The 26,212-nt window shown below is 36.1% G+C and overlaps 1 protein-coding gene across 7 annotated transcripts in view; it reads left to right on the forward strand.

Moving 5' to 3' along the window:
* ATF7IP2 (activating transcription factor 7 interacting protein 2) overlaps positions 1-26,212 on the forward strand; it is a 78,566-nt gene that overhangs the window by 19,821 nt on the left and 32,533 nt on the right. For 6 of the 7 annotated variants that reach the window (XM_057748453.1, XM_057748457.1, XM_057748454.1 and 3 more), the window contains 3 exons: positions 1,895-2,029; positions 2,587-2,685; positions 6,047-6,207. In XM_057748453.1, coding sequence (XP_057604436.1) covers positions 1,895-2,029; positions 2,587-2,685; positions 6,047-6,207 — 395 coding nt within the window. The remainder of the gene's footprint in view (positions 1-1,894; positions 2,030-2,586; positions 2,686-6,046; positions 6,208-26,212) is intronic. The other variant, XM_057748459.1, reaches the window with a different exon arrangement.

The following is a 26,212-nucleotide window of genomic DNA, read 5'->3' on the forward strand; positions in this document are numbered from 1 at the left end:
GTTTGAGAAAAATGTCTGCTCTACACTAGAGGAATCATGCCTTGGTGGGCAATTAGTCCAAAATAACCAGGTTTTAAGAGTCTGCCTCCATCTGAATTACTGGAAATACTTGTAAATTGTGGTGTCTTGAGCTTACTAATAATTGTTTTAAGCTTCTCTTTTCTCATACTTACCTGATAAGAATCATTAGCGGTGCCTGTTAAATATATAACTTTGCAGGCCTCTTTTCAGGAAATTATTTGGTGAATCAGGGTAGGGCCTAGAAATTTGTGATTTTAACAAGTATTCTATGTGATTCTTCCTCACCAGGGAAGTTTGACGAACACTGTGTGGTTTTTGCTTCTTAGCAAAACAGTATTTCCATATTCAAAACAGTTAGATATGTTTTTCCAAGATTCATCAGGGTATGAGCTTCACGTATTGATGCCAGCCAGTGAACTGGCAAGCATGCAATAATTCATAAAAACCACACGCGGGTGACAGGTAATGGCTGTCAGTAAAAATAGTATGAGTTTCTGAGCATTTATTTACATAATATATATATTTTGAGCAGTTATTAATTTAATCAGATATTTAAAAGTTGTTAGAGTAGAAATGAAAATTATGTCTAATAATGTTGAAACACTGCTGAAGGAATGTTAATGAAGCATCATAGAAGAAATCGAGTAGACGATAATGTGGAAGAGCAAGAACAATTGGGAATGAGAAGGAAAAACCTTGGGAATAATCAAATAAAATTACTGAATATGACATCATCCAGGTGACATCAGTATAAAAGAGTTTAACCTAGAAACTGTGTGTTCAATTTTGAGCACCAAGGAACAAGATATTATGGGAAGATATAAATATTACTAATAAGTACCTTAAATATATCATGACAGGCTTTGTTATTAAGAGAGACTAGCTCCTCCATTGTGAAAGTTGCTTTAAGGAGCATATACATTGAGCAAACACCTGCAGTGGATATTTCTGAATTTGTGGCTCAGCAGAGCTTTTTGTATCAGTGGGCATTGAGATTAATTATGCTCCCTGAAAATAGGCCAATCTATTTTCTAAAAACCAGCCAGATAATGAAATTCATTAATGTTTCATGTGCTAACTACTATAATCTGATAGAATAGCATGCATTATGCCAGATAGCATTAGTCACATAATTGTCCTAGCTTCTTTCAATTTTAACAGTAAGAAAGTCATTCCCCCCCCTCCCCCCCCAAAAAAAAACTAAGTAAAGGAGATTATCTTGCATATTTATTTCCTTCATTTCAATTCATTGTTTTCCATTTTATGGAGCTCGTATGCATATTATCTTTTTATGTTCTTTTGAAATCCTATGAGCGTCACTTGTTCAACATTGTATGACATCTACCCATTTGCGGACCACGCAAATGAAGCTCAGAGATGCTGTGACTTCCTAAAAGTCATATAGCTTGTTAATGGAAGGGTCTAGCCTCAGATTTTCATAGTAAGCTTTATATCTACTACAGATCAACCTGTCATTTTCACTGGGCTCTGGTTTTCAGATAAGTGGAGTCCCTTTTCATAGAATACTGGTTTCAGTTATGGTCACTAAAAAGTATAAATGGGGTATATATAGGCTTTTATTGTTCCTTTAATTTGCATTATGGAATTCAACTACTAAAACTGTGTAGGAAACTAAAATTAGCACTAGGAGAAATTTAATTTCTAACTTACCCATATATTTAAATATTAGATGTGTTCGGAATTTGCTATTTAACTTTTATAAAACATTGGTATAGTAATATAAATATATAAAGTACCTTTTATTAGTTACAATAAATCCAGAATAAAGCAAAGCTGTTTTTAAGAAGTAGAAAATAAAATTGCTTTTAAATTTGAAACGTGGGGTGTTTTGGTTTTTATTTTAAAATTCTAGGTCAAACATTTGATTCGACAGGAGATCTGTAGTATAAATTACAAACTATTTGATAACAAACTGAAAGAATTGACTGAACGCATTGGGAAGACACAGTGCAGGAATAAACATGAAGCAATAGCTGATGAACTCTTCGTAAGTTTCTAATTTCATTTGATTTCATTTGAGTCCTTTTAAAAAGTAGAATTTAATGATATTTTACATGTTAGGAAAGGAAAACAATAACATTGGACCCAAATCTGATCCCTGGCCACAACCTGATGTACTATACCATAAGTAATAGAATTTATTGTATCTCAGCTATATTGGCCCTTGAGAAATACTTTCTATAACAGCCATTCTGTATAAATTCAAAATATATTCTGTATTAGAGCTTGTATAACCTGTTTCAAGTTTTCTTTAGGTTTTTTGTTTTGTTTTGTTTTACTCTTCTAGGGTTACTTGCTGATTGGTGTTTCTACCAACATTAATTTTATTGTGAACTGATTAGAAGTTTAATTCTTTTTATCTTCCATTCTTGAACCTCTTACACTAGCATCAAACCTGATTTAAATGTTTGGCTTACATAAGAATTTCTCATTTATTTGATGGATGCCTAAGTCTCACAAAACTATGTTGGCAGATAGTTTTCTCTCCATCTCTATATGATATTTTGTACTCTGGTTTTGTGTTTATTTGTTTTTCTCTTCTAGGCAAGAATAGCAAAAGTTCAAAGACGTATTAAAACAGCAGCGTCATCTCACAGCAATTGTGCAGAATCAAACGCGGTATCCAGCAGTACAGCTTGTAAGGTTGGTATAAACGTATAGGAGTTTTAATAACTTACTTGACCCACATTATAAGTAGTTGGATTATAAGAGCAGAGTATACTTCCAAACGAAGACACAGGCTTAGAAGACAATAAATTTATACTTCGAATGTTCCTGTGACTCTATCTCTGGAGAAGATACCCTCAGACAGCCAAAAGTAAATGCCACTTGTGTTTCTTTCATGAAGTGAGTAGAGAGGTGATTTGTGATTGCCTAGACTGTCTCCCTCCCCACCATTTTATCATGATGAAGAATATCAAGCATACACAGAAAAGCTGAGAGAATTTTACAGTGAATGCTTGTATAGTCAACGTCTAACTTCCACCTTTACTATTTTAATATGTTTATTTTTGTCATGTCTTTGTCAATCTACTCATCCCCTAAGCCATCTTTATATTTGGTACATTCACAAGTACTAATGTATTTTGTATCAAAATACACTTTGCAGTGTATACTTGCAAAATATTTCAGCATGGGTATAATTAATTAGTTTAGTATCTGTTTATAATTTTTAAATAAAATTTAAAATATAAGTTTTTTATATAAAATTTAAAATCTTAAATTATTCACTGAATTTTTTTTTTATTCCTTTTAGTATCATATTTGCACTAGCCTTAATAAATCAATTGGGGAGCATTTTCTTTCCTGTTTTCTGAAAGTTTATGTATGGTTTTTATTACTTCCTTAAATGTTTGATAGACTCCACTTCTGAAAACTATCTGGGCAAGGAGCTTTCTTTGTAGGAAGACTTCTTCCTGAAAATGTGATTCTTTAATAGGTATAAAGCAATTCAGATTTTCCTGTTTCGTTTTGTGTATTAGTTTTGTAAGTTATCTTAGCAAGGAGTTTGTCCCTTGTTGACTTTGTTGGCTTATTGATAAAATTCCCTTGTCCTTTTAGTATTTGTAGATCTGTAGCAATATACTGTATTTCATTTCTGATGCTAGTATAATCTATGTTTTCTTTTTTTCTTGATCAGTCTTACTTTGGATATAATTTTTTCTTCTTTTTCCAGCTTCTTAAGAGAGAAAGAACATTAGTTTTTAACCTTCTTTTCTACCAGAAAACATTTAAAGCTATAAATTTTCTTCTAAGCACTGCTCTTTCTAAGCATCTTCTTAGTGCTTACTTATACTGTGTACTTCTCAGTGTAGAGAGTATAATATAATCTGTATTATATTGTATTTTTGTTTTCCATCAGTTAAAAATGATTTCTAATTTCTCTTGTGGTATTGTTCTTTGACTCATGGGTTATTTAGAAGGATATTTTTAATTTCCAAACATTTCTAGGTATCTTATTTTTATTGATATCTAATTTCATTTTGGTCAGAGAACACACTACATAAAATTTCAATCTTGAGAGTTATTGACACTTATAGCCCAAGATATGCCTTCCCTTGGTGAATGTTCCATGTACACTTGAAAAGAATATTGGGTGTCATATTCTATAAATGTCACTACTGTGCTAGTTGTGTCAAGATGGTTGATAGTGGTGAATCATGGACCCCAAAAGATGTTCATGACCTAATCCCCAGAAGCTGTAAGTATCTTACTTAATGCGCTAAAAGAAGCTTATGGATGGGAAGATTATCCTGGTGGGCTCAATATAATTACAAGGATCCTTATAAAAAGGAGTCAGAAAGGTTAAAGACAGAAGATGGAGATGGGACAATGAAAGCAGAGGTTGGATGAGTGCACTGAAGACAGAGGCAAGGGCTACAAGCCAAGGAATGCTGCCAGCTTCAAGAAGCTGGAAAAAAGGAAACAGATTCTCCCCTGAAGCCTCCAGAAGGGATGCAGCCCTGCTAACAACTTGATCTTAATGAAACTGATTTCAAACTTCTGGCCTTCCGAAGTATGACAGAATAAATTTTTGTTATTTTAAACCACCCAGTTTGTGGTAATTTGTTATCACAGCCTCGGGAAACTAATACAGAATGTGGTACCAGGAAATATATGGCATGCTGTTATAACAAATACCTAAAAATGTGGAAGTGGATTTGGGACAGTAGAGGCTGGAAGAATACTGAGGAGCGTGAATTTTTCAAAAGCCTGGATTGCCTTGAACAGACTCTTAGTATTACAGAAATATAGATGTTAAAGTCTGCAAGTGAAAGCTTAGGAGGAAATGAGGAATGCCTTAGAGAAAGCCTATATAGTCTAAGAGAATACCTAAATCTTCACAAACAAACGGTTGGTAGAAATACGGACATTTAAAAGCACTGTTGGGACTTCCTAGGTGGCACAGCGGAAAAGAATCCGCGTGCCACTGCAGGGGGACACGGGTTCGAGCTCTGCCCTGGGAAGATTCCACATGCCACGGAGCAACTAAGCCCGTGCGCCACAACTATAGAGCCTGTGCTCTAGAGCCCATGAGCCACAACTATTGAGCTCATGTGCCGCCACTATTGAAGCCCACGCGCCTAGGGTCCGTGCTCCACAACAAGAGAAGCCATTACAATGAGGAGCCCCGCGCACCACAATGAAGAGGAGCCCCCACTCTCAGCAACTAGAGAAAGCTGGTGTGCAGCAATGAAGACCCAATGCAGATAATAAATACATAAAATAAATAAATAAATTAAAAAAAAAAAATAAAAGCACTGTTGGTGAGGACTCAAATGAGGAACATGTTACTGGAAACTGGGGGAGGGGAGGGGGTTCTTGTTACATAGTGGCAGGAAGCTTAGCTGAAATATGACCTACAGTGATATGGAAAGCAGAATTTGTAAGTGATAAACTTGCATTTTTATTAGACTGACGAGATTTTTGAGCAGAGTATTAAAGGTTTTGCTTGGTTTCTTGCTCCTTACAGTAAAATGTGAGAAAGAAGAGATAAATTGAAGGAGAAACTTTAGTAAAAAGGAACCAGGATTTGATTTAGGAAATTCTTAGCCTGTCCAAAACTCATCAACTAGAAGAGCAAGTTGGAAAATTGATTTATTTCTCGTCTTCACTCTGATTAGAAGTAAAACAAAAGTAAAAGTTTCCTTGTTAAAGTCTAATGTTTATTAGTTCCTAAACTTTAGTATAATAGGAATAAAATGTTATCTAAGTACTTACGTATTTGTTTCTGCTTCTTTCCATTCAACCTAGGAAGTTGATTTGTGCTGTCATTACTTCCATTTCTTTTGAAGTATTTTTTTTGATTCATTTTGGCAGAGTAACTGCAGTCATGGTCATCAGCCATTGATATACATATAACTTAATGTATGTTTTACCATATGTATGCAAGAATATTTTGAGAACACTTTCCAAGTGGAATTTTAACCTATCATCAATTTTGTGTGGAAAAGCACAATTGGTAACCCTCCCCTCAACTGCTTTTTCCTTACCCAATTAACAGGTTGCAAATTCAGAGACTATGAACTTGGATCAGAATCCAGAGTCAGTTAATAGTCCACAGGAAAGAAAAACTTCTGTGAATTCTGAACCTTCTCACCCTTCAGGAAAAGCAAGTGAAAAGATTAATTTGTCACGGGAACATAATGAGGCTGTTTCTAAAAGGTAGGCATTTCTATAAAAATGCATAAACTTATCTAAATATGTTTGTAAACACATATACTCTTCTCAAGCATAAAATAGCTTAAAGCTTCATATTTATATGCACACTGTTTTTGGCCATTCTGAAGGAATTGGTTGTCTAAAGCTTTTATTGTTTCAACTGTACTAAATAACATTTTGAATTGGTTAGGTGATCAGGTTTTTCACTGTGATGCTTTCCATCTTTGGTATGGCAACTGGATCACTCCAGTAGTTTCCACTTCCACACATGGAAGAATCAAAGCCCTGTGAAACAGTGGTTTTAAAAAATTACACAGAAAAGTAAGATTAGGGAAAAAAGTGTCTAAAATTAGTTCCCTGCATGTTGAAAGTAGTATTATGAAAACTTCAAACTAGAGTGAATAGTTTAACTTATTCGTCTGGTTGATCACAAAGCAGCTGAGACACCTAATCTCCAATCTAGCCTAATAAAAGATTTGGGGCTAGTAGGGAAGGAATAGTTTAGTTTAACAAAGAAGCTTGATTGGGGATCCTGGCGTTCAAGGGTAGGGGGGTGGGGACATTTTAATGAATTCTTTTCACTGGTGATTCTCAACAGTTATGGAGCTTTATAATATTATTTATTCTTAACATTCACTCCTTAAAACATCATATGGTTTTGCTTTGATATGTTCAATTATACCTCAGCTTTTAAAAAGAAGAAAATATATAACCAAAAATAAGTGAATTAAATGATGGCTATTATTTGAAGAACATTACCCTTTCCCCCAAATAACTGTGCATACTCAAGGATGCTGTACACCCAAAGAGAAGCATTACAGATCTACAACCATTTACAGGAGATTCTTGGTATTTGGAAATTCACGTGCAGTTCTGACTCTTCAGAAGAAGCCCTAATATTCCATGATATCGAGGCCTGCATTTTAGTTTTGAGCCAGGACGCTGCTGTGAGGAAGGCATTTATTTAGTTGACAAAGGAAAGAGTCACATTTCAGTGAGTCTTTATTGTTACTACTTATCAATGCCTGTGCTGAAACTCATAAAATGACAAAAAAGAAAAATAAAATCCTGTTGATGATAGTGAAAAAGTGAAGAGTCTGCCATTAAAATAACATTTTATAGACTGATATGTTAAGTTTATCAGTGGCTTATATCCATGATGTGAACAATTCATCTCATGCTCTGTAATGAAGGAAGAATGTGCAATTTATGAAACTGTTTCAAGCAGCACTGTCAGCCCATGGTGAGTGTGAGAATAGGTGTCACAAATGTGTAACTTGACCCTGATGACTAGGTTCAGTGGTGAATTCTGTAAAACATTTAAGAAAGAAACAATACCAGTTTTAAACAAACTATTCCAAAGAATAAAAAAAGAGGGAATATTCTTCAGTTCATTTTGTGAGACTAGATACTAAAATTTAGTGTAACATACTTTGATAATAAAAATCAATTTTAAAATTTTACAGAAATGGAAGATTACAGTTTACTTGTACCCACAGAATGGATGCAGATATCCTAAACAAGAGACTGGTAAACCAAATTCAACAATCTAAAAGTTGAGTTTGTTCCAGGAATGCTGCAACATTGGTTTAACAATAACAAGTCAACTTCTGTAATGTGCCAGGAGAAGAATCATCATTAGCTCAAAATAGATGTAGGATATGATAAAATATATGTTTATGATTAAAAAGAAATTCTTGACAAACTTGGGAAAGAAGGTAACTTCTTTAATCTGATAAAGAGTATCTGTAAAAACCCTAAAACAAATCTGATGGTGAAATATTGGAAATATTCCCTTTGAGATAAAAAGAGAAGGATGCCTGCTGTTACCAGTTTAACGTTATACTGGATAATGCAAAAATGCAAAAAAAAAAAAAAAAAAAGAAAGAAAGAAAAGTAAAAATATAAAAGATTCAACAAGAAGGAAAAGTATTATTACTATTCTTAGATAATTGGGGGTATATATGTAGGAAATCCAAAGGAGCTTACAGATAAACTATTAGGATTAATAAATTTAGCAAAATTGCCAAGCTCAAATATATAAGAAATCAATTGTATTCCTATATATGAGATGTAAAAAATTAGGAAATGAAAATTTTTTGAACATATAATAATATTAAACATATCAAGTACCTAGATATACAATTAACAAGGCATGTAATAATTCTGAAGAAAACTACAAAACTTTGAGATATCAAATAAGAATTCATTGGAGAAACATACTGTGTTTATGGTTTGGACAATGCAGTATTATAAAATGCTTTTACTTTTGTTCAAATTAATTTATAGAGGACAATTACAGTCAGTTTCCCAGTGTGTAATTTTATGGAACTTAAGCTGATTTCATTCTAAAATGTATATATAAATGCAACAGGTTAAGAGGCCAAGATACCCTTTAAGTAGAGAAACAGAATGGAAGGAATTTGCCATCAGATGGCAGGACGTTATGAAACTGCAGTAGTTAAGATAATGTGATATTGGCAAGTGCTAAACAAATAGAGCTGTGTAACAGAGTCTGGAAACCTATGCATATATGTATATGTGATTTGTGTCGGAGATTGTATGGCAGATCATTTGGGAAATGATTGACTTTAGTAAATTCATATTGCTATTCATATTGTGGGAAATATAAAAGAAGTTGGATCCCTGAGTCAGGCTATACATCAGTCTCAAGTGAATTAAGGAACTAAATATCTAAAGGAAAATTATAAATCTTTTAGAAGGTAACAAAATATCTTCATGAACTTCGGATAAGGAAAGATATCTTAAGACAAATACACTTGCCATAAAAGAAAAAATTGATCAATTTTACCACATTAAAACTAGAAACTTCTCAAAAGGCACTATAAAGATAGTGAGAAGACAGGCCATCAAGTGGGAGAAGATACTCGCAGCACATATAACTTATAGAGGACTAGTACCCAGAATATATATAAAGAACTTCAACAAATCATTGAGTAAAAGCCAGATAATGCAAAAGAAAAATGGGCAAAAGACTTGTACATCTACTTCACAAAAGAGGAATTCCAAATGGCCAATAAACACATGAAAAGGTACTTATCTTCACTAGTAATCAGGGAAATGCAAATTAAAACCACAATGAGATACCATTTCATATCAGGTAAGGAAAAGTAAAACATTTTAAAATCTGACAATACCAGGTAATGGTGAGGTTTTGAAATAAAGGGAATTGGTTTTATTTAATATTTTATTATTGGGTGAGTAAATTGGTATAGTACTTGAGAAAAAATTTGTCATTACATAGAAATATTGAAGATCTGAATATCCTTTGATCTAGCAGTCCTGTCTCTTGATATATACCCTAGCTAGAGACACGTTCACATGTGCAGTAGGACATATGCGAGGGTGTCAAAAATTATCTGCACTCCAGTTATATTAAAACTTCTGTTGGCTGCACCTGTTGGCTGCACTGTCTTAGCGCTTTCCGTTCAAGGCTGCTGTCTCCCCAGTCACTGCTGTGCAGTTGTGAATGTGTTACATCAGTTCATTTGTAACTGTGCTGTGAGCAAAAATGGATGCCCCACTTGTGATGTACATGAAAGAACAGCAGTGTGCAATGATTCATTTTTTTGTGGTCTGAAGGTATACCTGGTGCCATTATTTATCTGAGACTTTGTGCACAGTATGGAGAAAGTGTTTTGTCATGAAGAAGTATGTATGAATGGATAGAGAAGCTCAAGGAAGATCTCACAGTGTTAGCCATCAAGAAGGAACTGGGCACCCGTCCACATAAAGACATGAAGACAGCAGTGCTTTTGTGGCTTGCAGCTCAGCCTAAAACATTTTTTAATGAGGGAATATGAAAGCTTGTTGACAGATGGACAAAGTGTATTGAAAAGCAAGGAGATGATGTCAAAAATTGGTGTATTTGTCTTTTCTAAAAGTTAATTAGAATAAATTCTACAGCCAGAGTGCGGATAATTTTTGACTCACCCTCATATATAGGAATGTTCATCAGCAGCATTGTCCACAATAGCCAAAAACCAGAAGGAAAAATGTCTATCTACAGTTGAAAAGAAGAATAATTGCTGTAAATCCATATGGTAGAATTCTGTACATTAACAAAAATGAAGGAACTACAGTCACATGAAACAGTATGAGTTACTCCCGCAAAAAATATTGGAAGGCAGCAGACACAAGGAATATTATGGTTCCATTCAAATGAAGTTTAAAAATAGCCAGCAAAGAGTACATTATTTATGAATTCAAAGCTAGATGGTAAATCTAAAGAGTAAAACAAGGGGATTAGTACCACAAATGCTATTTATGGAGGAGATTTATGATTCAAGATAGAGGCACGTGGGTTTCTGAAGTGCTGATAATTTAAAATGTATTTATCTGAGTGGTGGTTACATGGATGCTTGCTTTTTAATTATTTATTAAGCTGAACATGTATTTTTAATCCAATTTGAAAATAATTATTGGAAATTTTAGATTATGTTTAATGTAATTTTACTGATATATGTGGGTTTATAATGATAATCTTAATACTTGTTTTCTCTTTGTCCCATTATTTTGTGGCCCTTTTCCCTTGTCTGTGCCTGTCTTTTTCTCTACTTATTTTAGCCTTCTTTTGGATTTTTTTTCCCATTCCCCATTACCTCATTAATTATACATCTTTCATTGTACCTTTAGAAGTTATCCTAAGGGTTATGATATGGATTCTTGACTCTAACATTAGAGTCTAATATGAATTGCTACTTGTACTATTTTATAGGCAGTGCTTGACCGTAGAACACGTTTAACTCCATTTACTGCTCCCTTCCATTGTTTGTTTCATGCATTTAAGTTTTACAGTATTTTAAATCTCATAAGACAACCTCATTACTTTGTACAGTCATTCATTTAGAATTACCTACACACGGTTGACTCTTGAACAACAAGGGTTTGAACTGCTCAGGTCTACTTACATACATGGATTTTTTTCAATAAATATAGTACCTGTAAACAAATAAGAATTTCTTTTTCACATTTTCTTTTCCTATTCTTTTTGTCTGCGTTGGGTCTTCGTTGCTACACACGGGCTTTCTCTAGTTGCAGTGAGCGTGGTCTACTCTTAGTTGCAGAGTGCAGGCTTCTCATTGCGATGGCTTCTCTTACTACAGAGCATGGGCTCTAGGCACATAGGCTTCAGTAGTTGCCGCACGCAGGCTTCAGTGGTTGCAGCACATGGGTTCAGTAGTTGTGGCTCACAGGCTTAGTTGCTCTGCGGCCTATGGGATCTTCCTGGACCAGGGATCAAACCCGTGTCCCCTGCGTTGGCAGGCGGATTCTTAACCACTGCGCCACAAGGGAAGTCCCTTCGTTTCGTTTTTGATCTAGTGTTAGTAATACATATAACGTCTATGGTGTTTGTATCATGTAGGACAGTATTGATATAGGTACTAACAGACGATTCATCTTGTAAACAGACAGTGTAAATTTACAGTATTAATAAATACCAGACAGTACTGTAACTGTATTTTCCTTATGATTTTCTTAATGTTTTCTTTTTTCTACCTTTATTGTAAGAATACAGTATGTGATATATATAACATACAAAATACGTGTTAATTTTGTTACCAGTAAGCCTTCTGGTTAACAGTAGGCCGTTACTAGTTTTGGGGGGAGTCAAAAGTTATACTTGGGTTTTCAACTGAGAGGGGGGTGGGCACCCCTTATTATGCAAGGGTCAACTGTATTTACCTTTTCTGTTGCTCTTTATTTCTTCCTATATTCCCATCTAGGATGATTTTTCTTCTGCCGGAAGAATTCCATTTATTATTTATTTTTTAAATTCTGTTCAGGATAGATTGTTTTTATTTGTCGGGAAATAACTTCATTTTCTCTTTTTTTTTAAATTAATTTATTTATTGGCTGCATTGGGTCTTTGTTGCTGCATACGAGCTTTGTCTAGTTGCAGTGAGTGAGAGCTACTTTTTCTTGTGGCGTGTGGGCTTCTCAGTGCAGTGGCTTCTCTTGTTGCAGAACACAGGCTCTAGGCACATGGGCTTCAGTAGTTGTGGCACACAGGCTCAATAGTTGAGGCTCACGAGCTCTAGAGCACAGGCTCAATAGTTGTGGCACAGGGGCTTAATTGCTCCACTTAGTTGCTCTGCAGCATGTGGGATCTTCCTGGAGCGGGGATCGAACCTGTGTCCCCTGCATTGGCAGGCAGATTCTTAACCACTGTGCCACCGAGGATGTCCCTCTCTTTATTTTTAAAGGATATTTCAACATGGATATTGAATTATAGGTTGGCATTTAATTTTATCACTTTCAAGATGTAATTACGTTCTTTTCTGACTTTTATAATTTCTGTTGAAAAGTTAGATATCCATTTTATTGTTCCTTCTTTGAGGGTAGTGCCTGTATTTCTCTAGCTGCTCTCAAGATAGTCTCTATATCTTTGATTTTCACCAGTATATTCTGTGATGCTTGGAGGTGGGGTTAATTTATCCTGATTGGGGCTCATAGTTCTTGAATCTGTGACTTCATGTCTTTTATTATCTTTGGGAAATTCTTGGCTATTATCTTTTTAGATATTGCTTCTGTGCCATTCTGTCTCTTCTCCCCTTTTGGTATTCCAATTACACTCTTCTCTGTACACTCCATCTTTTTTGTTCTCCATGCTTTTGTCTGGATATTTTCTACTATTTTCTAGTTTTTTAATTCTCTCTTCAGCTGCATCCAAGTGACTGTTAAACTCAGGTATTTAGTTCTTAGTTTCAGTTTGTTTAATTTTTCAGTCTCCTCTTCCCACTGGATCCATTTTTATACATTCATGTCTTCTGGTGAAATTCTTCATCTTGTAATCCACATGTTGAACATTTTAATCACTTATTTTCTGATTTAATTCTTATGGGTCACTTTGAGCTCTGTTTCTACTATTTACTAAACAGGTCATCTTTACCCTATTACTTACTACACTTACTAATCTTGGATATTATGTATTGAAAATTTTGGAGGCTCTAAATAATATCTTTTATCAGAGTAGATTCACCCTGTATTCTGGCAGGTGTCAGAGAGAGGGGACACAGCCCCTTTATTGAAGGTTTTAAAATATGCCCATGAGTTCTTTGATAGTCCTCCCATTAAAAGGTGGAGCCCTGTTGCTGGCTTGGGCGATACTTAATGACAGCAAATAGAATACAAAAGTGGCAAAGTGACAGTATGTAACTAAATCATAAAAGCCATTGTAGCTTCCTTGTTTTCTCTTGGATTGCTTGCTTGCTCTGGGGCAAGTTCCCATGATAATGTGGGAACAGCATAGGTTACTTGAGGACGTCAGGTTTCTTGAGGACATCAAACAGCCTGTGCAGTCCCACATGGTGAGGCACCCTGCCATCAACCTTGTGAGTAAGCTGTTTTGGAAGCAGAACCTGCCACCCCAGTCATGTCTTCTGATGACTGTAGCCCTGCCAACATCCTGACTGCAACCTCATGAGAAATCCTGAGCTGAAACCCCCCAACTAAACAGTTTCCTACTTCTTTTCCCACAGAAACTGTGAGATAATAAACGTTTATTTTTTTAAAGCCATTATGTTTTGGGATAAATTGTTATAGCAATAGGTGAATAGTACAATGTTTCAATCCAATTAGGAACTGAGTAGAACTGAGGCTTATTTGTAGTCTTTATGAGACTCAATTTATTCTGATTTTCCTTCATTCCTTTGGTCTAGCTGATCTTTGATATTCCAGTTTTTGTCTCCCCAATACAGTTCACTCTGATGTTAGCCACTTTCTTCTTGGCTTCTTAGGATTTTTGTATGGCTTAGTTGGCAGATGCCTTGAGAGGACATCAGTGGCAAGTGTCTTGCCCACTTCTCTCTGGGATCTTAGTTCTTTAAGTCCTGGCTTCCATCACAGCTTTCTAATGTCTTCAAATAGATATTTCAATTTTTCTTTCTTTACTTAAAAATTTTTTTTTAATATAGCTTCTTAAATTGTTCATGTGTGGGGCCTCCACCATAGCTATTCTATGTAGCAATTTATATATGTAAATTTTCTATACATTTGGTTTTTAAATGTTTTTAAATATTTAAGAAATGAACTTTATAGAAAGGAAAAAGCAACATGTTGTTCTGTCTATTGTTATAACTCTAGAGAAAGCCAGAAGGCTGTATAATTGTTTCTTCTGATACCCCAAGTGTTGAAGAAATTAGTGCCACTACTAACTTTCTATGTCTGTAGTAATGGTTTGATTTAGAAATTTAAGCATTTTATTTTTAGAATGTGAACAAAATGGTAAAGGCAGTAACAGCTGAGCTGAAGAAGCTCATAGAAGAGAAGGCTTATGGACAAGAACACATATTTGATGAAGAAGGAACTTGCTTAAATAGGAAGAAAATGCCTTTATATGCAATCATGTCCAAAGATGAAAAGTAAACATCAAGGTTTAAGGCACCCAAGAACAGACCACTTCACCAGTGTTGATGGAATGAAACATTAATATTGTCTAAAAAATGTCTTACATTAAACTTCATGTGAAGAAACGTTTACAGAGATACAAAGGAGAAAAAAGTAGTTACCAGCCATAGTATTATAAGAAATTTTCCACTGTTTTGCATGTGCTCCTTCCTACTCATTATTAACACTTATTTAATCTTACACTTATTAGATGTCCCTCTTTAACAGATGAGGAAACCAAGTTTCCTGCCTTCAAAACACTCAGCTGGTAAATGGCAGAGTCAGGATTTTGACCCAGACAATTCCATCATGTATTGAACTATGTACTATATTATAACATTACCTGGAGAATTTTAGTTACTAATATTAGACACAGAAGTTTTTCTCCAAGGTAGAATACAAGTAGAAAAATAGGTACATCTAGAAGACCATGAAAATAATCAGTGTCCTCAGTTTTCCTCCCAAATATGGTTCATTAAAAAAAAGAGCCATCATTGGAAGCAGTCAGTGGAACAGTTTCATGAGAGTTACATATCATTAAATGCACATGGAATTCCAATTTTTAGTATGTAGATGTATAGATGAATATCTCAGGATAAGCATTAGCAGCTTTACATACATACATACACACATAATTTTTAAAATAAATTGACATACAATACCCACTGAAAACTGCACAAACAGTAAATGTATAGCTTGGTGAATTTTGACAAAGTAAACACATTTTGTAAATATCACCCAGATCAAAAAAGACAACACCAGTGGCATCTGTTTTGCCTCATGCGCTCTCCCGTCCCACCCCACCACACTGACTTCGGTAAACATCATCCTAACTTCTAAGACCATAAGTTGTTTTTGTTTCCTTTTCACCTTTTTTTTTTAATTTATTTTTTTATTTTTTTACTTTTTTGGGGGTACACCAGGTTCAATCATCTGTTTTTATACACATATCCCCGTATTCCCTCCCTTCCTTGACTCCCCCCCCCTCGAGTCCCCCCCACCCTCCCTGCCCCAGTCCTCTAAGGCATCTTCCATCCTCGAGTTGGACTCCCTTTATTATACAACTTCCCACTGACTATCTTACAGTTGGTAGTATATATATGTCTGTGCTACTCTCTCGCTTCGTCTCAGTTTCCCCTTCACCCCACGCCCCCTCCCATACCTCGAGTTCTCCAGTCCATTCTCTGTATCTGCATCCTTATTCTTGTCACTGAGTTCATCAGTACCATTTTTAGATTCCGTAGATGTGAGTTAGCATACAATATTTGTCCTTCTCTTTCTGACTTACTTCACTATGTATGACAGATTGTAGTTCTATCCACCTCATGACATATAGCTCCATCTCATCCCTTTTTACAGCTGAGTAATATTCCATTGTATATATATGCCACATCTTCTGTATCCGTTCATTTGTTGATGGGCATTTAGGTTGCTTCCATGTCCTGGCTATTGTAAATAGTGCTGCAATAAACATGATGGTACAAGTTTCTTTTGGGATTATGGTTTTCTTTGGGTATATGCCCAGGAGTGGGATGACTGGATCATATGGTAGTTCTATTTGTAGTTTTTTAAGGAACCTCCAAATTGTTTTCCATAGTGGCTGTACCAACTTACAGTCCCACCAACAGTGCAGGAGAGTTCCCTTTTCTCCACACCCTCTCCAACATTTGTTGTTTCCAGACTTTGTGATGATGGCCATTCTGATTGGTGTGAGGTGATACCTCATTGTGGCTTTGACTTGCATTTCTCTGATGATGAGTGATGTTGAGCATCTTTTCATGTGCTTGTTGGCCATCTGTATGTCTTCTTTGGAGAAATGTCTATTTAGGTCTTCTGCTCATTTGTGGATTGGGTTATTTGCTTTTTTGGTATTAAGCTGCATGAGCTGCTTGTATATTTTGGAGGTTAATCCTTTGTCCGTTGTTTCATAGGCAATTATTTTTTCCCATTCTGAGGGTTGCCTTTTAGTCTTGTTTATGGTTTCTTTTGCTGTGCAAAAGCTTTTAAGTTTCATGAGGTCCCATTCGTTTATTCTTGATTTTATTTCCCTGATTCTAGGAGGTGGGTCAAAAAGGATCTTGCTTTGATGGATGTCATAGAGTGTTCTGCCTATGTTTTCCTCTAGGAGTTTTATAGTATCTGGCCTTACCTTTAGGTCTTTAATCCACTTGGAGTTTATTTTTGTGTATGGTGTTAGAAAGTGTTCTAATTTCATTCTTTGACATATTTCTGTCCAATTTTCCCAGCACCACTTATTGAAGAGGCTGTCTTTTTTCCATTGTATACTCGTGCCTCCTTTGTCAAAGATAAGGTGCCCATATGTGTTTGGGCTTACTTCTGAGTTCTCTATTCTATTCCATTGATCGTCCTTTCTGTTTTTGTGCCAGTACCATACTGTCTTGATCACTATGGCCTTGTAGTATAGTTTGAAGTCAGGAAGCCTGATTCCACCAACTCCATTTTTCCTTCTCAAGATTGCTTTGGCTATTCGGGGTCTTTTGCATTTCCATACCAATCGTAAGATTTCTTGTTCTAGTTCTGTGAAAAATGCCATTGGTAATTTGATCGGGATTGCATTGAATCTGTAAATTGCTTTGGGTAGTACAGACATTTTCACTATGTTGATTCTTCCAATCCAGGAACATGGTATGTCCCTCCATATGTTTGTGTCGTCTTTGATTTCTTTCATCAATGTCTTAAAGTTTTCTGCATACAGATCTTTTGCCTCCTTAGGCAGGTTTATTCCTAGGTATTTTATTCTTTTGGTTGTAATGGTGGATGGGAGAGTTTCCTTAATTTCTCTTTCTGCTCTTCCATTGTTAGTGTATAGGAATGCAAGAGATTTCTGTGCATTAATTTTGTATCCTGCTACTTTACTAAACTCATCAATTAGTGCTAGCAGTTTTCTGGTAGAGTCTTTAGGGTTTTCTATATATAATATCATGTCATCTGCAAAGAGTGACAATTTTACTTCTTCTTTTCCAATTTGGATTCCTTTTATTTCTTTGTCTTCTCTGATTGCTGTGGCTAAAACTTCCAAAACTATGTTGAATAATAGTGGTGAGAGTGAACACCCTTGTCTTGTTCCTGTTTTTAGGGGGAATTCTTCCAGTTTTTCTCCATTGAGAACAATGTTGGCTTTTGGTTTTGCATATATGGTTTTTATTATGTTGAGGTAATTTCCTTCTATGCCCATTTTCTGGAGAGCTTTTATCATAAATGGATGTTGAACTTTGTCAAAAGCTTTTTCTGCATCTATTGAAATGATCATATGGTTTTTATCCTTCAATTTGTTGATATGATGTATCACGTTGATTGATTTGCGTATATTGAAGAATCCTTGCATCCCAGGGATAAACCCCACTTGATCATGGTGTATGATTTTTTAAATGTGCTGTTGGAGTCTGTTAGCTAGTATTTTGTTGAGGATTTTTGCATCTATATTCATCAGTGATATTGGTCTGTAGTTTTCTTTTTTTGTGACATCTTTGCCTGGTTTTGGTATCAGGGTGATGGTAGCCTCGTAGAATGAGTTTGGGAGTGTTCCTCCTTCTGCAATATTTTGGAAGAGTTTGAGAAGGATAGGTGTTAGCTCTTCTCTAAATGTTTGATAGAATTCGCCCGTGAACCCACCTGGTCCTGGGCTTTTGTGTGTTGGGAGATTTTTAATCACTGCCTCAATTTCCGTACTTGTGATTGGTCTGTTCATGGTTTCTATTTCTTCCTGGTTCAGTCTTGGAAGATTGTATTTTTCTAAGAATGTATCCATTTCTTCCAGGTTATCCAATTGATTGGCATATAGTTGCTTGTAGTAGTCTCTCATGATCTTTTGTATTTCTGAGGTGTCCGTTGTGACTTCTCCTTTTTCATTTCTAATTCTGTTGATTTGCATCTTCTCCCTTTTTTTCTTGATGAGTCTGGCTAATGGTTTATCAATTTTGTTAATCTTCTCAAAGAACCAGCTTTTAGTTTAATTTATTTTTGCTATGGTTTCCTTCCTTTCTTTTTCATTTATTTCTGCTCTGATCTTTATGATTTCTTTCCTTCTGCTTACTTTGGGGTTTCTTTATTCTTCTTTCTCTAGTTGTTTTAGGTGTAAGGTTAGGTTGTTTATTCGGTAATTTTCTTGTTTCTTAAGGTAGGACTGTATTGCTATAAACTTCCCTCTTAGAACTGCTTTTGCTGCATCCCATAGGTTTTGGGTTGTTGTGTTTTCGTTGTCATTTGTTTCTAGATATTTTTTGATTTCCTCCTTGATTTCTTTAGTGATTCCTTGGTTGTTTAAGAGTGAATTGTTTAGCCTCCATGTGTTTGTATTTTTTGCAGTTTTTTTCCTGTAATTGATATCTAGTCTCATGGCGTTGTGGTCTGAGAAGATGCTTGATATGATTTCAATTTTCTTGAATTTGCTGAGGTTTGATTTGTGACCCAAGATGTGATCTATCCTGGAAAATGTTCCGTGTGCACTTGAGAAGAAAGTGTAGTCTGTCGTTTTTGGATGGAATGTCCTATAAATATCAATGAAGTCGAGATGGTCTAATGTGTCATTTAAAGCTTGTGTGTCTTTATTTATTTTCTGTTTGGATGATCTGTCCATTGATGTAAGTGGGGTGTTCAAGTCTCCCACTATTATTGTGTTACTGTCGATGTCCCCTTTTATAGCTGTTAGCATTTGCCTTATGTATTGAGGTGCTCCTATATTGGGGGCATAGATATTTACCATTGTGATATGTTCTTCTTGAATGGATCCCTTGATCATTATGTAGTGTCCTTCCTTGTCTCTTTTAATAGTCTTTACTTTCAAGTCTAATTTGTCTGATATGAGTATTGCTACTCCAGCTTTCTTTTGACTTCCATTTGCATGGAATATCTTTTTCCATCCCTTTACTTTCAGTCTATATGTATGCCTTGGTCTGAAGTGGGTTTCTTGTAGGCAGCATATAGAAGGGTCTTGTTTTTGTATCCATTCAGCCAGTCTGTGTCTTTTGGTTGGAGCATTTAATCCATTTACATTTAAAGTGATTATTGACATGTGTGTTCCAATGACCATTTTCTGTATTGTTTTGGGTTTGTATTTGTAGGTGTTTTCCTTTTCTTGTGTTTCCTACTTAGAGAAGTTCCTTTAGCACTTGTTGTAAGGCTGGTTTGGTGGTGCTGAATTCTCTTAATTTTTGCTTGTCTGGAAAGCTTTTGATTTCTCCCTCAAATCTGAATGAGATTCTTGCTGGGTAGAGTATTCTTGGCTGTAGGTTTCTCTCTTTCAGGACTTTCAGTATATCCTGCCATTCCCTTCTGGCCTGCAGAGTTTCTGTAGAAAGGTCAGCTGTTATCCTTATGGGTTTTTCCTTATATGTTGTTTGTTGCTTTTCTCTTGCTGCTTTTAATATTTTTCCTTTGTGTTTAATTGTCGTTAGTTTGATTAATATGTGTCTTGGTGTATTTCTCCTTGGGTTTATTCTGTATGGGACTCTCTGTGCTTCTTGGACTTGGTTAATGATTTCCTTTCCCATGTTGGGGAAGTTTTCCACTAGAACCTCTTCAAATATTTTCTCAGACCCTTTCTTGTTTTCTTCTTCTTCTGGGATGCCTATAATTCGAATGTTGGTACGTTTAAGGTTATCACTGAGGTCTCTGAGACTGTCTTCTAGTCTTTTTATTCTTTTTTCTTTTTCCTGCTCTGTGGCAGTTATTTCTCCCATTCTATCTTCCAACTCACTTATTCGTTCTTCTGCCTCAGTCATTCTGCTGGTTATAGCATCTAGAGTATTTTTAATTTCAGTTATTTTGTTATCCATTGCTGTTTGTTTTTCTGAGTTCTTATGAACTGTTTCTTGTACTTTCTCTATTTTGTTATCGAGATTTTGTATCATTTTTACTATCATTACTCTAAATTCTTTTTCAGGCATTTTTCCTATTTCCTCTTCATTTATTTGGTCTTGTGGGTTTTTTTCCTGCTCCTTTGCCTGCATGGTGTTCCTTTGTTTCCTCATGGTTGTGCAAACTTTTGGGGTTGCTTGTCCTGGCGATAGAGGTGTTTATAGAAGACTGTCCAAGCCTCAGACTAATGTCCAAGTATTGGATTAAACGAATATTAAGTCTAGGGAACACATACATGTATAAGACACACAATTACTGAATCCGTTAGGACATAAGGCTCTAGAAAGACCTGACAGAACCCCAGTGTGCTATCAGATATTCAAAGAGAAACCCAGCAGAAATTGACAACTGAAACAGAACAAATCAGAGACAAAAGCAAAAGCAAACAAACAACAAATAACACCCTACACATACAAACATCAATCCAGGGAGATTTTGTAAGCTAGGATCAAATATAGAAAAGAGCTGGAGTACCACCAGAGAGAATGGAGATTCTCAGAATGTAATTAGACAACTGTACTAAGAACTAAGATAAAGACAAAAGCTTAATATTAAATACCAAGGCAGTGCGTCATCTGGAGAATAGAGCAAGGAGTCTGAGCAGATCGATAGTGTTGCTTATAAGTATGTTAAGATAAAATAAACTTAAAAAGGCTGGAAGAAAGGGGAACAGAAGAGCGTAACGTGGTTGGAAATATGCAAATATAAAGAAAGGAATAGAAATGTATAAAAGATAGGGATGAAAGGAAAGTATGAGAGATATATTGTCCATACTACCAAAAACTTAGCTAGATATAGAAGTATATAAAAAGGCAAAAAACAAAGAAACAAAAAAAAACAAAAAAAAAAGAATAAAAAAATATCATTAAAAAATTATGTTATAAAACTTGCAGATCCCTTAGGGCTAAGAGCGTATTTAATAAATCAAAAAATAAAAAATAAAAAATATCGTTAAAAAATTATGTTATAAAACTTGTAGATCCCTTAGGGCTAAGATCGTATTTAATAAATCAAAAAAAAAAAAAAAAGAGAGAGAGAAAGAAAAAAAAAAAAAAAATCCAGAACTGATCCCAGAATGGACCAGTTCAATAGGTATTGATACTACTATTTCTGTTTCCTTAGCGTCTCAGCTGTAAGTGTCCTTCTCCTTGCCTTGGGTTTTTTTTTTTGCGTTATTCTGTGACCAGCAGAGGTTCCTTTATTGTTCGTCTGTAAGCGTCGGTGTGTGGGGAGGGAGAGGGTACAATAGTGGCTCCTTCTCCTGGGAGTGAGTGAGCAGTGGCGCACTGTTGTTTCAGTCAGGCTTGGAGGTGCCTGTTGCACAGGGCGCTGGTGGCTCAGGCGTAAACAGAAAGTCTTAGAGTTGGGCCTCTCTCGGGTTTTTTTTCTTTTTGATGCTGTTGTTTTTTTTTTTTTTTTTCTCTCGGCAGCCTCTCTGCTGCTGGCATTGCAAGGGGTTTTAATCTAGCCCCGCCCGAGTGTCTGAGGGTGCTTGTTATCCCTGAGCGCCTTAGGTGGCCCGCAGGGCGTCTCTCCACTGCCTGTTGCAGAGGCGCCAAAAGAGAGGGAGAGGCTACTTGCGCGGCTCCTCCCCCCTGCCCTTGAGCCTGCAGCCTCCAGCCGCCATCATGGCCAGGCAGCTCTCAGGGACGGGCACTCCTCTCCGCGGACCTCCTCCCTCCTGTCCTCTCGGTCCGTCACCCTACCGGCAACAATGTTTCTCACCCTGACCCAGCTCCCCGGTTCCCACGCTCCTGCTCCTGGACCCTCCGTTCAGCCGCGGATCGATGTCTCGGTCCGGGAACGCTGAGCTGCGCTGCGGACCCTCCGTATGTTTCTCACTCCCTCCCGTCTGCCACAACTCCGCCGCTTCACCCTCTTTGAGCCCTCGTAGATGCCTCCCTACCGGCTATGTCGGGCTCCCCGCAGCCCTTTCTGGTGTCCGAGGCCGTCTGCTGGTGTTCAGCTGGTTCTCTGTGGGAATTACTGCGTCCTTCCGTGCATTCCCAATGCATCTGTGGAGAGGGATTCACTCCACGTCTCTCTACTTCACCGCCATCTTTTCTCTCCCCTCCTTTTCACCTTTATATAATCGGAATCATACTTAATGAACTCTTTGGTGTCTTGCCCCTTTTTTGCCCAACTTTATGTGTTGAGAGATTCATCCGTGCTGTTGCTTAGCAACAATAATTTGATCATTCTCATTGCTATATAATGTCCATCATATGAATATACCACCACTTATTCCATTCACAACTGAACTGTTGATGGGCATCTAAGTTATTTGCAGATTGGAGAAATTATGATTAGTGCTGCTATGAACATTCCTTTATGTGTCTGTTGGTGAATGTACACATATGCATTTCTGTTGGACTTTTGACTGAAAGTGGAATTTGTAGGTCATAGAGTATGTGTATTTTACTAAACACTTTACCAAGTAAGTTGTACCAAGTTACACTCCCAATGAGAATATGTGAAATTTTTGTTATTCTGTATCCTTGTCAACACTTGGTATTATCTGTTTGCACTTTAGCCACACTGATATATTTATAGCATCACATACAGGCATGCCTTGTTTCATTGTGCTTTGCTTTATTTTGCTTCACAGATATTGTGGGGTTTGTTTTCTTTTTTTTTTCTTTTTCCTTTTTTGTCTTTCTTTCTTTCTTTCTTTTTTTTTTTTTTTACAAATTGAAGGTTTATGGCAACCATGCATCAAGCAAGTCTTTTGGCACCATTTTTCCAATAGCATTTGCTCACTTTGTGTCTTTGTGTCACATTTTGGCAATTTTCACAATATTTCAAATTTTTCCATTATTATATTTGCCATGGTGATCTGTGATCAGTGATCTTTGATGTCACTATTGTATTTATTTTGAGTTGCCACAAACCACACCCATATAAGACAGCAAACTTAATAAATGTGTGCATCCTGACTGCTCCACTGACCCCATCTGTCTCCCTCTCCTCAGGCCTCCCTACTTCCTGAGACATAACAATATTGAAATTAGGCCAATTAATAACCATACAACGGTGTATAAGTGTTTAAGTGATAGGAAAACCCACACATGTCTCACTTTAAGTCAAAAGCTAGAAATGATTAAGCTTAGAGAGGAGGGCATGTTGAAAGGTGAGCCAGGCCAAAAGCTAGGCCTCTTGCACCAAATAGTTAGCCAAGTCGTGAATGCAAAGGAAAAGTTCTTGAAGGAAATTAAAAGTGAACATGTGAATGATGAGAAGGCGAAATAGCCTTATTGCTGATATAAAGAAAGTTTTAGTGGCCTGGATATAAGATCAAACCAACCACAACATCCGCTTAAGCCAAAGCCTAATCCAGAGCAAGGCTCTTTAACTTTTCAGTTCTACAAAGGCTTAGAGTGGTGAGGAGGAAGCTGCAGAAAAAAAAGTTTGCAAAGATTCGTTCATGAGGTTTAAAGCCATCTCCATAACATAAAAGCGCAAGGTGAAGCAGCAAGTGCTGATGCAGAAGTTGCAGCAAGCTATCCAGAAGATCTACCAAAGATAATTAGTGAATGTGGTTACATTAAATAAAAGATTTTTCAGTGTAGATGAATCAACCTTATATTGCAAGAAGATATCATCTAGAGCTTTCATAACTGTAGAGAAGTCAGTGCCTGGCTTCAGAACTTCAAAGGACAGGCTAACTCTCTTTTCGAGGGCTAATGCAACTGGTGACTTTTAAGTTGAAGCCATTGCTCATTTACCATTCCAAAAATCTTAGGGCCCTTAAGAATTATGTTATATCTACTTTGCCTGTGCTACATAAGTAGAACAGCAATGCCTGGCTGACAGCATATTGAGGCTTGAATTACTGAATATTTTACTCAACTGAATGTTTGAGACCTACTGCTCAGGAAACAGATTCGTCTCAAAAATTTCCTGCTCATTGACAATGCGCCTGGCCACCCAAGAGCTCTGATGGAGATATACAATGGGATTAATGTTGTTTTCATGGCTGCTAACACAGCATCCTTTCTGCAGCCTGTGGATCAAAGAGTAATTTCAACTTTCAAGTTTATTATTTTAAGTATTTTGTAACGCTACTGCTGCCATAAACGGTGATTCCACCAATGGATCTGAGCAAAGTAATTTGAAACCCTTCTGGAAAGGATTCACCATTCTAGATACATTAAGACCCTTCATGATTTATAGCAAGAGGTCAAAAGATCAACATTAACAGAAGTTTGGAAGATGTTGATTCTAACCTTCATGGATGACTGAGGGATTCAATACTTCAGTGGAGGAAGTAACTGCAAATATGGTAGAAATAGCAGGAGAACTAGGATTAGAAGTGGAGCCTGAGGATAACTGAATTACTGCAATCTCATGATAAACTTTAACGGATGAGCAAAGAAAGAGGTTTCTTGAGATGGAATCTATTCTTGATGAAGATCCTGTGAAGACTGTTGAAGTGACAGCAAAGGATTTAGAATATTACATAAACTTAGTTGGGTTTAAGAAGATTGATTCCAATTTTGAAGGAAGATTTACTGTGGGTAAAAAGCTATCAAACAACATTGCATGCTACAGAAAAACCAATCACTTATGAAAGGATGAGTTAATTCATGCAGCAGATATCATTGTTTTCTTACTGAAGGCTCAGATGATGGTTAGCATTTTTCAGCAATAAAATATTTTTAAATTAAGGTATGTACATTGTTTTTTTAGACATAGTGCTATTGCACATTTAATAGACTACTGTATACTATACAGCACAGTATAGTAAACATAACTTATATGCATTGGGAAATCAAAATTTCATGTGATTCACTTTATTAAGATGTTTGCTTAATATTGCCATGGTCTGGAATCCAACCTGCAATCTCTCTGAGGTATGCCTGTATTAGTTTTAATTTGTTTCCTTCTAATAATGAAATTAAGCACCTTAAAATGTTTGTCATTTGGATATCTTCTTTCATAAAGTTCCTCTAAGACTTTTGCATGTTTTCCTTTTGAGTTGCCTGTCTTTAAGTTTTTTGTCAGATATATTTACCACAAATAATCTTTTCCCATTCCAAGTCTTTCCACTTTCATAATAGTGCCTTCTTAATTGACTCTTCTTAATTTCATTGGTCTTTTTTTCATAGATTATACTTTTCTGATGAATGTTCCATCTGGTTTTAATTATTTTCTCCATCTTCCCTCAGTATTCTTAAAACTACTCGTCATTGTTTGTTTGTTTTAGTCCTTTTTTTTAACTCCAGTATCTCAACCATCAGTGTATATGTTTTTATTGTTTTTCTCTGTTTCCACTCATTGATTCTGTCTGTTAATGTGCTTGATAATTTCCGAAGTATTGGTTAGGCTCTGAATAATATCTTCCTATAGACAAGATTTATTCTGTCCTCTGGCAGATAGAGTAGGGCCTGGTCACCTAATCTGCTCAGGGAATGGTATAAATTCAGGCCTGTTGTTATTTTGGTAAGTCACCTTCTATATCTAGTTTACTCTGGCTTTTAAGATATAGCCCTCAATGGATTCCAACTGAAAGCTTGGAGTGTTCACCTGGGCCTCTCCACCTTGGTGGCTTCTAAATCTTTACCTTACATCCTCAGCCCAAAATTCCAATGAAATTGCCAAAAATTTCACTCTGCATTTTAAACTCTTTCTGCTTAATGTCTTAGACTCCTAAATAACATTATATTTGATATACTATAGCAGCAAATAAAGATATTAAAAACATTAGAAATGTAAAAATTTT

This window comes from Hippopotamus amphibius, chromosome 9 (genome assembly GCF_030028045.1).
Source record: "Hippopotamus amphibius kiboko isolate mHipAmp2 chromosome 9, mHipAmp2.hap2, whole genome shotgun sequence".
Taxonomy (NCBI): Eukaryota; Metazoa; Chordata; class Mammalia; order Artiodactyla; family Hippopotamidae; genus Hippopotamus; species Hippopotamus amphibius.